Here is a 13,489-nt window from a genome sequence, read left to right on the forward strand (position 1 = left end):
CATCATCACTGATCTGTATCTTGTGCATTATGAAAAGACGAGGGGAAAGAATATGACAAAAATCACTGTACACTGCTCAAACTGTAATTTGTTGAATCTGAAATAATAAATCTCACCTAACAAGCCACAAGTGTCAGACTGACAAAGATTCTGGTGTTCAGTGAATATGTACAGTTGTCACCATGCTACAAAGGTAGCAGGCACCACTTCAGATGCCCAGAGACTTTAAAATAATAATTCCTGATACTCCTAGTTCCTGACTGCATGACAAGAGGTTCTTAATATTGGTAGGCCAGGACTCTCAGCAATATACACATTAACCAAGTATATATTCTTCCATCTACCTTCTGAATAGTGAAAAAGTCAGAGAGTAGAAAATAAATGTGAGCACCTTTCCTACTCAAAGAGCACTAATGAGTTGGCCATAGATGGAATTATATAATTTAAATTGTTAAATGCAATATAAATACAATGAGGGGTGTGTTAAAAAACCTATAATACACTATCTGATCACATTATGTCCTTTGTAGAAAAATCAGAATTGCTTCATGTTGAATTCATTTACAACAGGTACTATGTACATTATGAAAAGGCAGTTTTTGAGACAACCCACAAATTGCACAGTATAATGACATAGCCTGTCCAAATCATGGTTATCTAAGCAAATGAAAAAACAAGAGAGATAAATCATTTCTCTTTGGAGATGACATGATTGTTCTGAATTTTAATGGCATGAGGTTTAGAACAAAAAGTCTGTTACAGACAGCATCATGTACAATTCCTGAAAAGTATGGTGATCACTAAAACTTGTACCTCAAGTTTGCCTCACCCCTCTATCAAAAGAAACTAAGGGCAATTTTCCAAAACTAAATCTATAATTTTCTGGAATCTGCCATATATCCAGAATTGTAAATGACAAGAGGCAAGCACAATAACTCAGAAAAACACACACACATAAAAAAATTATCAGTGTTCGGAATCTTGATTTCTACCAAAAGAATGACAGATTTTCCTTGATTGTAAACCGAAATGAAGGGGGAAAAACCCCAATATTTTCCTTTACAAAACAAGATTAATAGTTACTCCTCTAATTTATTTGAAATCTAAGAGCTACTTATTATTGCAACTGTTTCCTTTCGTTGTATGGGTTATTATAAATACTTTTAGAAATTTTCAAATGGATTTCCCTACAAAATTCAAAGTTTTTCAGATTTTCTCTGAAAAAGGAAAACACATCCTTATTGTTGGCATATAAATATATACATGAGTAAAAACTAGAATTCAAAGCAAGGGCCATGAATTTATACTTTCTATAATAAAAATGAATATGAAAAGGCAAATATTTACTGGTATAAGGTGTGTGTAAGTGTATGTGTGTAAAAGAATTCGGAAGTCTGAAATACTTGGAAGCAAGAAAAATTCCACATACAAGACAGACATCCAAAATGGCTCAACATAATTTATTTTTTTTTATGTTAAAATGTACAGAGTTCTTTTGAAAGTACTTGCTAGAAAGGGGGGGGGGGAGATATTACATACAAGGAGAGGAAGGGAGGCCAACTGGCCCAGGAGCGCATGACATGGAGAAATACAAAGGCATCTAGGCACCCCTTCCCCTTAGCTTACAAGTCACCATGAACAAAGTACAAAGAGGTTACAAAACAGGAAAAGCAAATATAAACAGACAGGAATAGACTTAGCTTCATTTGTACATGCGGCTTTTAGAGGCATCTGGAGCTCTATTCACACACTCTAGAGATCTCTTTAAAGAGAATTTTTATCTTTCTTAAAATAGTTTTTAATATTCTACAACAAAGATAAAAAATTTTAAAGATGGAATGAAATGAAAAAGCTCTTATTTTAAAAGGCATCAAAGTCACTAACAGTGAGTTTTTAAATTTCTTTTTTAGAAGATTACCCAAGTTATCTTGCTAAAAATACATTTTTTTAAAACAGAAGTGAAAAAATGACAGGTACCAATATTACTGTGTTGGATAGTTTCTTTTATAATATAGAAAAGAACATTTTTTTTTTCTACAATAGTTCTACAGTCACAAAGAGGCTTGTGGAAAAGGGAGCTGCCCGATTGAATTTTTTTTTTAAAGGAACAAAACCAAACACAACCGCAAACCAACAGAAACTGATTTCACGGCCCTCATTTCAACAGCTTCTCCTTCTGCCTTGACCGACCCACCCTCCTCCCAATATATCTCCCTCCCCTCCCCACCCCATCCCCACCCCATCCCATCCAGGAAGCAATGACATAGCTGAAAATGTAGGGAGAGGGCAGCACAGTGCACTTTCTACATAGATGATTGGGAACTGGAATAGTATATACAGAGAAACTGGGTCCTACACAGCCTTGCACATGCTCAGAGTTGATAGCGGTAAGGTGTGAAATTCTGCCTTTTTCTATCTAACACACTTAATTGAGAAAGTCAATTAAAGTGTATAAAAAAACCAACAAACCTGTGCATTTGAAAAAATTTAATGCCTAATTAGTACTTTAAAAATTTATCTATATAAAATGTACAAATAAAGGAGAGAATTTATGCTTACAGATATTTCGTTAAGCAGTATTTCTCCCTTTTGGATATTTGACTGCACATACCAAGTGGTATAATAGTTTCCATCTTCTAATGATGGAATATATATATATATATAATTTTTTTTACCTATCCCTGGATGAAGTAATAGGAAGAGAATGGGTGAACTGGTTGCACAAGAGAAAAGAGAATGGATTGGGAGCAACATATGAACCTGCTAAAATCCTGCTGTCCAGATGTGCCCTACTATGCTGGTGGTAGATTTATCCCTCTTCTCATTAGCCACTCAAAGGAGAGGGGCTGGTGCACTCTGATTCACAGGCGATGAACTTAGGACATCAAAAGACAAGTTAAAACCAGAGGTATGTATTAATAAATAAAATGTACACCATAATCTCCCTTTGGACAAACATTCTGAGTTATCTCTTCCATCATAAAATGAACAGTGTCAAAGGTTTGTCAGGTATTTTTCTAATCACTGAAACATACAATCATCCACCAACACTGGATGAAAGATTGTTAGGCAAATCACTGGGGACTGCTGTTGTTTTATCAGAGTCAAAGGCTCAAGAATCAAGACCCTTAGTTAGCATTTCAAAGTACATACTAAAAATAAGAGGCTGGATGGAATATGTGTGTTATGGCTGATTCACCAGGTGGTAAAAAAACAAGAGGTTCATTTCCTCTTTTTGATTGTTAATTGACCATCTCCATTTCTCCAAAGGCTGGATTAGGATTGCAAACAGCTTTCCTCTGAGATTCTGCTGTTAAGTGAGACTTACAGTATTTTGTGTCTCTGAGTGCTGAGTGGCAATATTTTTAAAAAAGAAAAAAAAAGGTTATATTACACTTGATTCAAGAAAAACAAAGATTTCAATGAAGTCTGTCTATAAAGAAACATTCTTGGGGCTAGGTTTCAAGAGGTGTGTGTGTATAGGGAGTGGAGGGGATTTAAAAGGAGAAGCATTTTCCTGTCTCACTTTATTAATAATAATAATAATAATAATAACAATAATATTAACAATAAGTTTAAGGAGCTTGGGTTGTTCTCCATGTCCCCGTCCGAGTCTCCCATAAGTGCCTCCTGCTGGAATGAAGTAGGAAATGAAAGGTTGGGTTCGGAGGAAAGGGTGTGGTTAACCCTCGAGATGTATATATAACATTTAAAAATGACAACATTGGGAGCTGCAAACAGTGAGGGAAACATACATTTTAAAAATAAAATAAAGAGAATTCACTTTTACACAAATTCTGTCCATGTGGTGTGTAAAGAAAGTAAGGCTCTTTTTAATTATGAAAAGATTTTGTGCATGTTTCCCCCCATCCCCGAATCCATTTTTAGATGAGTTCTACTGTAAAATGTTCAAGATTGTGAAGAAAACCAAAACCCAGAACAAAATGAACCCCCCAAAAAAGAGATCAGGTTTTCTAAAAAATAAAATAAACCAAAGAAAAATTCCTCTAAATCTACAGCAATATTTTAATGGAAAAAAAGGTCCATTTTTCTCTGGTTTGTCAGTATAAAAGGTTCCTTTATTTATATATATTTAAGTTTTTAACTGTAAGTTCATCTTGCTCATCTTCTCATGTAAGGTCCATTGAGTGACTGCTTGGGCACACCAGCAGCATTCATATAGCTGTGATGGGAGGGGCCAGTGTACATCATGTTTCCATGAGGGTTTGGCTGCATAGGCTGCTGGGTATAAGCCTGGCTCCCCATCATTCCCATTTGCATCTGCATAGGATACTGTGCTGTCTGGTTCATGTAGGCAGGGTTACTATGGTAACTGCTGTTCATCATGGGCTGTGTCATTCGATAGCTGTTCATGGCATTCAAGGTGTTCATATTCATGGAATTGACATTATAGGCAGGAGTTGGCATTAAATTAACCCCCATGTTCATGCCACGCTGAACAGCCAATGCACGAGGGCCAGCCTGCATGGCAACCGCTGGTGGGCTGCGGCCATATAGCTGCTGCTGATGAGCAGCTGCAGAGGGCAGTGGCGCAGATTTGGAACGGATAGAAATGTGCCCCTTGACTGGCATTTGCCCTTGCAACCTCTGAGTGTGAGGAATGCCAATGTTGGTGGCAGACATGTTGCACTGTAGCAGAGGTGATGTGAGGTTCATGGTAGTGGATGCCAAGTTGGGGGGCGGTGTCATGGTGGCTTGTGCTTGAGGAGTCCCAGCTAATGGATGAGATGGTGCTAGCTGAGCGAGTCCTGTATTAGACAAAGAAACACTGGTTGCATAGGAAGTCACAGCAGGAGAATGGCTATAAGGCATGGCATGAGGGTCCATAATGGTGTTAGTCAGCTGTTGCAACTTGGCTAAACTGAAGGTGGCTGATGGTTGAGAGTAGCTGCCAGCACCAAAATCCCCTGGAATCCTCTCATAGATGCTTATGTTCCCAGTGCTTCCAGATTCTGGTATCTCCATGATCATAGGAGCTGGAGTGAAACTATTATTCATACTACATTGCGATAGCGGGGGCTGCTGTTGGGGTGGGGGTGGGGGCTGAGGCTGCTGGGGCTGAGGCTGCTGCTGTGGCTGCTGCTGCTGTTGCTGCTGCTGTGGCTGGGGTGGTGGAGGCTGTGGTGCTGGTTGTTGTTGTTGCTGCTGCTGTTGCTGCTGCTGCTGCTGCTGTTGTTGCTGTGGTGGCGGCGGTGGTGGCTGCTGCTGGTTACTAGGAGGCCTCTCCACCACACAACTCTGAGGTGACTTGATATTGCAATTGGTAGTAGGCTGGACAGTGTTCTGCTGCAACATGCTGCAGCTGTTGCCCATGTTTGCCATTTGCTGAGTGACAACACAACTGTTCTGGGTGAGGCTGCTAGACGATGACAACCCACCATAGGAGCAGCTGCTCTGAGAGGAGTTATTCCCACATATGCTGCTACCCATTGTGGAATCATAGCTGCTAGGGTTCTCGTAGTTCTCTGTGGTGCTCTCGATGCTGCCCAGATCACTGAAGCCACTGTCTACTACCTGCTGAGAGTGGTCTGATACGGAAGGCACATCCATCATGGGGCTGGTCTCCATGTTCTGCATAGAGGGTGCGGACAGGGATCCTTGTTCCGGGCTGATCTGTGTGTAACCACTCTCCAGGGCAGGCACATTGGGACTGCTGACTGAACGGACTGACTGGCTGGGATGAGACTGAACTGAGGATATCGGGCTATTATGTTCTGAAGCATGACAGTCTTCAACCATTGACATCTGAGGGTCTTCATCGGCCTGGGTGTAACTCTGCAGGGTCTGACAAGCTGCGAGTGTTTCTTCACAGTCCTGGTAGGCTCCCTCATGCTCATTGCTTTCTTCTTGAGTCAAAGACTGCACTGCTTGTACAGTTTCCAGATCCAGTTCACTATGAGGAATCTCTTCTTCCTCTTTTAATTCAATTAATTCTTCCTTAGTGCTGGAATCTTCTTCATGGTCATCCTCAGACCCTGGCATATGCTCTGATACCACGGATGTCTCATTGGAAGGCTGTTCCTCCTCAGAATCTGGTTCTGTTTCATCTTTATCCTTTATGGTTTCCCTACTGTTCTGCATGTTAGTATCTAAAAAAGACTCTTGACCACTTGGCTCCTCCTTGATATCTTCTCTAATGGGCTGCTCCTCTGGCTCCTGTTTCTTTGTAGGTTCCAGATGACCATCATCTTCATCATCTGCATCATGGTCTTCATTCTGATTTGCCTCGGTGGTCACTTCATCGTCTTCCTCTTGCTCCTGTTCTTCCAGTTCTTGTGGCTCTTCTTCTGACTGCCTTTGTTCTTCTAAGATGCGAGGTTTCTCTTCTTCCTCCTCTACTTCAGGTTCTTTCATTTCAGTTTCGGGACTGTTGCTGCTGTCTACTGGAGAAGTGGCTCTAACTTCACTGCTGGTTGTGTCCTCTTCCTCTCCCTCTTCAACCTCTTCTGCTTCCACATGCATCTCCTTGTCCTTTCTTTCTTCCAGTAAGGGCAAGTCTTTTTTTGGCTCGATAGTTTCTTCATTCTCTTGGGATTTGGGTTTACGACTGGGTTTGGGAATGGGAACAATGGGCTCAACAATGCGCTCTTGAGTAGAAACGGCTAAGATTTCACGATTCAACTTAAATCCGGGTTTTCGACCAGGTCTTTTCTTCCAGTGGATTGGTTTGCGGCTCTTGCCTTTGGGCCATCCCTTTTTCTTTTTCATAGGTGTGGATGTATCTGGCTCAAGGGAAGAACTGTTCACATCACGTTTCCGTAAAAGAGATACTGGCTTTAGGATAGGCGTGTCTGTATAGGAGGGATAAAAAAATAATAAAGACATTATATTTCTACTGTCTTTTTCCGAGACCAGCATGTAAAAGAAATGATTTTATGAAGTATCATTTTTATTCTGTGACTGTAAAACATAAATAAGCTTTATAAAGATGCAAATAATAAGTAGCCATTAGTACTTTTATCATGTTATTTTTACTATGGAGGTGACAAATTGGCTTATTCTTTCTTTTTCTTTTCCTGCTTTTAATTCATGTCATCTTTCCGATGTTCTTAGTTTCCACAAAATCATTACTTGAGGTAGAATTATTAGCCAATTACTGCAGACAATGTTGTTTGGATGGGAATAGCTGCAAGGCATTTAGTCCCTAAACAAACAAGTTAAAGCACAATAATATTTAGTAGATAAAACTTTCATATATTTTCCCTATACTGTGATAAAATATACATAACATAAAACTTATTTATAAGTGTACAGTTCAGTGGCATTAAATACATTCATAATCCCCATTTATTTATTTATTTATTTATTTATTTATTTATTTATATTGGGGACTGAACTCAGGGGCATTCAACCACTGAGCCACATCCCCAGCCCTATTTTGTATTTCAATTAGAAGATAGGGTTTTACTGAGTTGCTTACTACCTCACTTTTGCTGAGGCTGGCTTTGAACTCACAATCCTCCTGTCTCAGCCTCCTGAGCCGCTGGGATTATAAACGTGCTCCACTGTGCACGACTCCCATTAATTTTCAAAGGTTAAGAATACCAAGGCAAGAATGGGATTTGGGAAGGAAAGCTAAAAGGGTTTAGCTAATGGTAACTTGAAAGTAAAGAAAGGAAATGGCTTCATCAGAGACATCTAACCAAATCAGCAGGAATTTAAACAGGGTACACTATTTTAGAGCACAGTGATAAAAAACAGGATGTAAAGTGCTAAATTTACAAGACAAATTTTTGGTTTCTTAGTAGTGTATTTCAAAAATATAACAAATAAAACTTTGGAGAATCATTAAAATAACACAAATAAAGTATTGTATTCAGTCATCTTATCACTGTATTAAAAGCATGTTATACAAAAACATAGGAGTAAAGGAAATGCAAGTTATTTACTAGATTTGAAAAAAAGATTTTAAAAAGTAGAATAAAAAGCTCAACAAATTAATGCATACAAGCTAAAGGTTTATGATGCCAGGTAGAAAGCTGATTTCTTCAAATTTACCCAGCAAAGCTCAGTTTGAACCCAGGTAAGGCAAACATACTATAGATGGGGGAAGTATTATATACGATGGCAAAACTTAAGGCTAGAATGCAAAAGCCTAGTTTTTGACCTAGCTCATATTATGAGCCCTTATTTTTTCTATCTCCAAAGAGTAATAAAACAAAAAACTATTTTAAAAGTAAATAATATTTTTATCTATATCATAAAACTTAAAATTCATGAGTTATTGCTACTATTCATTAGAAATTTACTACTAATTGAATAAGACACATTAGAGATGGTTCAGGAAGGGCTCCTGAACAGATCTGTGGTAAGTTCCAACTTATATGAATCTGCTCTTATTGAAGAATGGTCTTCTTAGCATTTACTCATTTAGCAATATTTACTAAGTTGCCTATCACAAGCACTCAGCACAAAGCAATGAACAAAACAAAGTCCAGAGAGTTACATACTCTAGTAAATGGCTATTCTACCTTTCTGATACTAAGTCCCATTCACCCACTAACTAAAAGTTCAGATAAAGAATAAGAAAGAATTAGGCAAAAAAGAACAGTATCCTAACTATTTAGAGTAAAATATTTTCTATAGAGGCAAAAACAGGTCCGGAACTAAAGGAGAAACAAATGGAAGAATCAGCATGGATATATTTGATACAAAAGATTGCCACATGTTTGTTTTCTTATTTAGTGAGTTGTGTTCATTTTTCAACCTTTTGTTGAAAGGCTTACAGCTATTACCCCTATGTATTTAAAGACAATAAAACTATAAGTAAACAATTCTGTAAAACATACCATCAGCATCGTCTGACTCCTCATCTTCCTCTTCATCTTTAGACTTCCTTTTAGATGATCGACACCTGAGAACATCCTGTGAGGACAAACGATGGAAGTATCCTCTATGGAAGAGTTCATTTTCATCCTCTTCTTCTTCTTCTTCTTCTTCTTCTTCATCAATCTCATATGTGGGTTCTAACCGTGGCATTGGTCTCTCAGAGTCAGAGTCTTCAAAAGGTTCATCTAACACTTCTGTGGTCTCAGAAATAGTTTCTGTGACTACACTGCTATTGTGATGCTTGCGCTTTCGGACTCTCCTTCTTCGGTGAAGAATTGGTTTCTATTTAATAGAGAAATCAAATACGTATAGTAATGAACAATGTTTTGGGTACTAACAACATGAAAAGAGTTTAAAAACCTAATAGAATTAGCATATATAAAATGAAGGTGCGCTTTGCCAGAAAATATTTTAAACATTATTTCTAAATATTAACATACTATGTGTAAAGTATTAAGAATACAAAGATGTTGAATAATTGAATACAAATTTGCAGAAAAACAGGCAAGCACATTCAAAAAGCAGGTATAATTTTCTTATTAGTAATTCAGTTATATTTAACATCCTAAAGAGTTACTTATTTCAATAATGAAATGACCCAGAGGCTAGTCCATTAACTTATTTCTTTTTTTCCTCAAGAGCAAAAAAGGAATAAAACACTCCTATACTCTGAAGGTTAGTGGCTCAGTAAAGCTATATGCCATCTTCATGAACTATCCATAAAAAAGTTATAGTGGAGTGTAGAAATATAGAGTAGAAATGTATTTACTTGATATTAGTGATGCATTTCAAAAGCCAAATAAATCTGATATTGAAATTTGGCATATTTGGCACACCTTTGCACTGGGTTGACCTAGTATCTTGAATGACATAAACAATGTCATTCAAGTATCACAAAGTAATAGAGATGATGTGCCAGGAATTATCTAATTCAATCCTTTCACTATAGAGGCTAAAAAGGCTATAGGACTTGCTCAAGGTCACATATCTATTTAGTATACAAATCATAATAGTCTCTTAATTCCTAATTTCTTTAAGAATGTCAAAAGTAGTTGCACACGATATCTCACTCTGTTTCTCACTGAAACAGCATATTTTTTTTTTTTTTTTTACTTTACAAATAAGCAATATAAGTCCAAGGAGAGCAAATATATATTCTTCATGACCATGTAATGAAGAGAAGAATTAGTCAATGTTCAACTTTGGCCTACTTGAAATCTACTGGTCCTAACTGAAAACACAATTTTCAAATTAGATGGGAAATGGCCTTACTCCTTGGAGAAATGGCAGGAAAGACACAAGATAAACTTGGAGAATCTTATGCTGCCAGAAAGTAAGAAAGTGTTCAAAACAAAACAAAATCTACAATGATAGGGGGTATGTATGTTAGAGACAGGAGCAAAATTGAAAGAGATCTGAATGGCCAAAGATAGAAAGATTTGGGCAACAAATTAAAAAATGTAATAGTATTAGATTATAAATTGAAATAGCAGATGAATGTCTTGAGTTCATATTGATATAAGCAAATATATGAATAAATCAATATATGTGGGAAAATGGATAAATCTCCCAAGCAAATAATTTGTGCAAATACTCCACTCTTAGGATAATTACTCGTATCTTAAGTGTGAGACTTTCTTCCAGTATAGTATGCAAAAGGAGAAAAAAAAAAGAGTTACTTGATAATGAAGAAATCTGACAAGCACTACCTGGGTTAAAATCAATAATGAGAAGTCATACTGACAATATATATCTTGTAAATGAAACACATTGATACATAGATTGAGAATGGTACTTTATTTCTATGGTCTTCTTCTCAAAGACATATAACCCCATTCTAATATCATAAATATTCTACAAAATACCTGAGCAGTAATCTTTACAACTGTTAAAACCATCAAAACAAGGAAGGACTGAGAAATTGTCACAACCAAGAAGAGCCTGAAGACATATGACAACTAAATGCAATACGATATGCTGGATGGGATCCTAAACAGAAAAAATATTAGGGAAAACTGGAAATTTGCATAAGTACAGATTCTGGCAACTAATTAACCCACAACGGATCATTAATTATGAAAAATATACCATACTAACCTAAGAGGTTAATAATAGGGGAAACTGGGCATGGACTTTGTAGGAACTTTGTACTTTTTTTTTACTCTTTGTAATAATGATGTGTATCTTAAAATGTTCTTTAAAAAGTCATTATTTTTCAAATGGCCCTTTTAGAGAAAGAAAACATTTCATTGTTTTGGATGAAGGCTGTCATTCATTACTACAGAGTAGGGCTCATCCAGGGAGCCAACATACTTTAGTCTTACTAGCCCAAGGCAGTGCTAAAAGTTTGCTTTATACAGCCTGGGATATTTCTGGTATTTGGTAGTCCCTCCTTACCAGTGGTTTCACTTTCCATGGTTTCAGTTACTCACAGTTAATTGCAGTCCAAAATATTAAATGGAAAACCAAGAAATTATTCACAATTTTTAAATTTCATGCCATTCTCAATAACGTGATGAAATCTCACACTATCTTTCTCCTTCCTGCCCTAAATGTGAATCATTAGTTTGTTCCATGTATTCATGCTACGTGTTACCATCTGTCTGTCACTAACCATCTAAGTTATCAGATAGACTGTCCCAGTATTATAAGGCTATGTCCAAGTAACCCTTATTTTACTTAGTACCCAAAGCATAAGAGAAGTGATGCTTACAAGTGAGATAAATTAAAGAGATACAGTAAAGTGCTTCCTTTAAGGGAAAAGGTGAAAGTATAGTAAGATTTTGAGAGAGACCACATTCACAACTTTTATTATAGTATATTGTTTTAAGAATTCTATTTTGCTATTATTGTTGTTAATCTCTTATTGTGCCTGATTTGAATATTCAATCAGCAAGGTAAAAATGGTTTGTTCTTAAATAAACTTCTGACTTCTATGTTCATTCCCATGAACCAAAGAAGTCACACATATTTCAAATGTTCCCTGGGAAGATCATAAGCTACAATACATTGAAGCTTAATGTTTAAAAAATAACATACTAGGAATTTCTACCTTTACTCTTTCAGAACTGAAGGAGAAGACAAATGAGCACAATAAACTGCAACTAGAGGAAAAACAACACATAGATAAAACATTACCTTTCGCTTCAATGTGGGTTTTGTAAGAATTGGTGGTGAGTTTGACCGAGGACTTTCTGGCTCTTCCTCCTCCTCACTGCTCTCACTGAAGCCCCTAAGGAGAGCCCTGTCACCATCACTATAGCAATGAGGCAGTCTATCATTTCCTTCTGGTAATCTGCACTTCAGAGTCTCAGGGCTTTTCTTTAGCTGTCCTCGCCACAGCTCAACCCCCTCACTTAATCTTCTTTTGGGAATGTCTGGCTTCCCATCCTGGCTTGGCTGTTCCTGAGAGGCTGTCAATTGTTCTTCACTTTCAGTGTATTGTTCTTGGGAGGTTTCTGATTTTTCCTCACATTCTCCATATTGTTCCTGAGGAGTTGATGATGTCTCTTCCAAGAGCAGTTTAGAATCTTTATCACCAAAACGTTCTTGGGTCTTTCTGTTCTTCCTCCCGCACCGGCCCCTCCGAGATGGCTGACTATTTGCAGGAAGACTATCACGGGGAAGGATCTGTTTGTTCAAACGTGTAGAACTGGCTGGAGCCATAACTTCTGGTTTCTTTTCAATTTCTACTGAAGAATAAGAATCTTGTTCTTTGTTCTCCCGAGACAGAGATTTTCCTATCTGGTTTTGGAAAATAAAACAGGTTAATTTTTTAACCCTATTTAGTTTCATCTACCTATCCTGCCCTTTAAAATACAGAGATAAGGAAACAGAGATTTAAAAGAAAAATTATTATTTAGTAGCTAACATGAATACTTCCTATGTAGTAGACCACACTTTTAAATGCTTTATATGTATTATGTATTTAACCCACATTAACAACTGCGTGAAAAAATAATATATCCCCACCTTGAAAGTGAGGCAACTGCAGCAAACAGAAAAACTTAAGTGATCTGCCCCAAGTCACTCAATAGTAGTAAATGAAGAAGTTGGGACAAAAACCCAGCAGGCTAACTCTAGAGCTGTGCTCTTAATCACTATGAAATACTACCTTTAACATACAAAGTGAATAATATCATTGTTTATAAATTTTAAATTAGGGTCTCAGAGTAGGCAAGATGAAAAAGACATCGGAGAAATATGAAAAAAAATTTCTGAAATTATTTTTATTCTGAATATTTAATTCCATTTTGAAAACTGCACTAAAGAGGGGCATTAGATATTTTTACATCCGTCAAAGGAGGAAATGAAGGATGAAAGCACTGCTTAAAAAAAAAAAGTATACAACACTTAAAACATGCAATGCAGTATAGCCCATCAACCCTTTTAATAGTTAAAGGTATCTGTGTGTCCACTGAACTTTTCAGAGCTCTACTGAAAACATATGCATGTTTCTATTATTTCTTTAATGTTCTTTTTTTTTAATGTGTCCTCATTTTAACAAGTGTCAGATTCAATTCAGATTCCTCAATTACTATGCAGCTTAAAATTTAGCTGCTTATTGGCACTCTGGTAAATATTTAGTCATAATTAACACAAAGTCTGGTGGTCTAAAGCTTTAAAAAACACTAAAAGG

At 37.0% G+C, this 13,489-nt stretch overlaps 1 protein-coding gene across 4 annotated transcripts in view; it reads right to left on the bottom strand.

Annotated features, from left to right (window-relative positions):
* Nucleotides 1–1,439: 1,439 nt before the first annotated feature.
* KAT6A (lysine acetyltransferase 6A) overlaps nt 1,440–13,489 on the bottom strand; it is a 102,696-nt gene continuing 90,646 nt past the window's right edge. For all 4 annotated transcript variants that reach the window (XM_081269743.1, XM_081269740.1, XM_081269742.1 and 1 more), the window contains 3 exons: nt 11,989–12,594; nt 8,811–9,132; nt 1,440–6,812 (listed from right to left, as the gene is read on the bottom strand). In XM_081269743.1, coding sequence (XP_081125869.1) covers nt 4,123–6,812; nt 8,811–9,132; nt 11,989–12,594 — 3,618 coding nt within the window. In that variant the 3' untranslated portion in view covers nt 1,440–4,122. The remainder of the gene's footprint in view (nt 6,813–8,810; nt 9,133–11,988; nt 12,595–13,489) is intronic.

Source organism: Spermophilus citellus, assembly GCF_964194105.1.
Source record: "Spermophilus citellus genome assembly, chromosome: 16".
Lineage (NCBI taxonomy): Eukaryota > Metazoa > Chordata > Mammalia > Rodentia > Sciuridae > Spermophilus > Spermophilus citellus.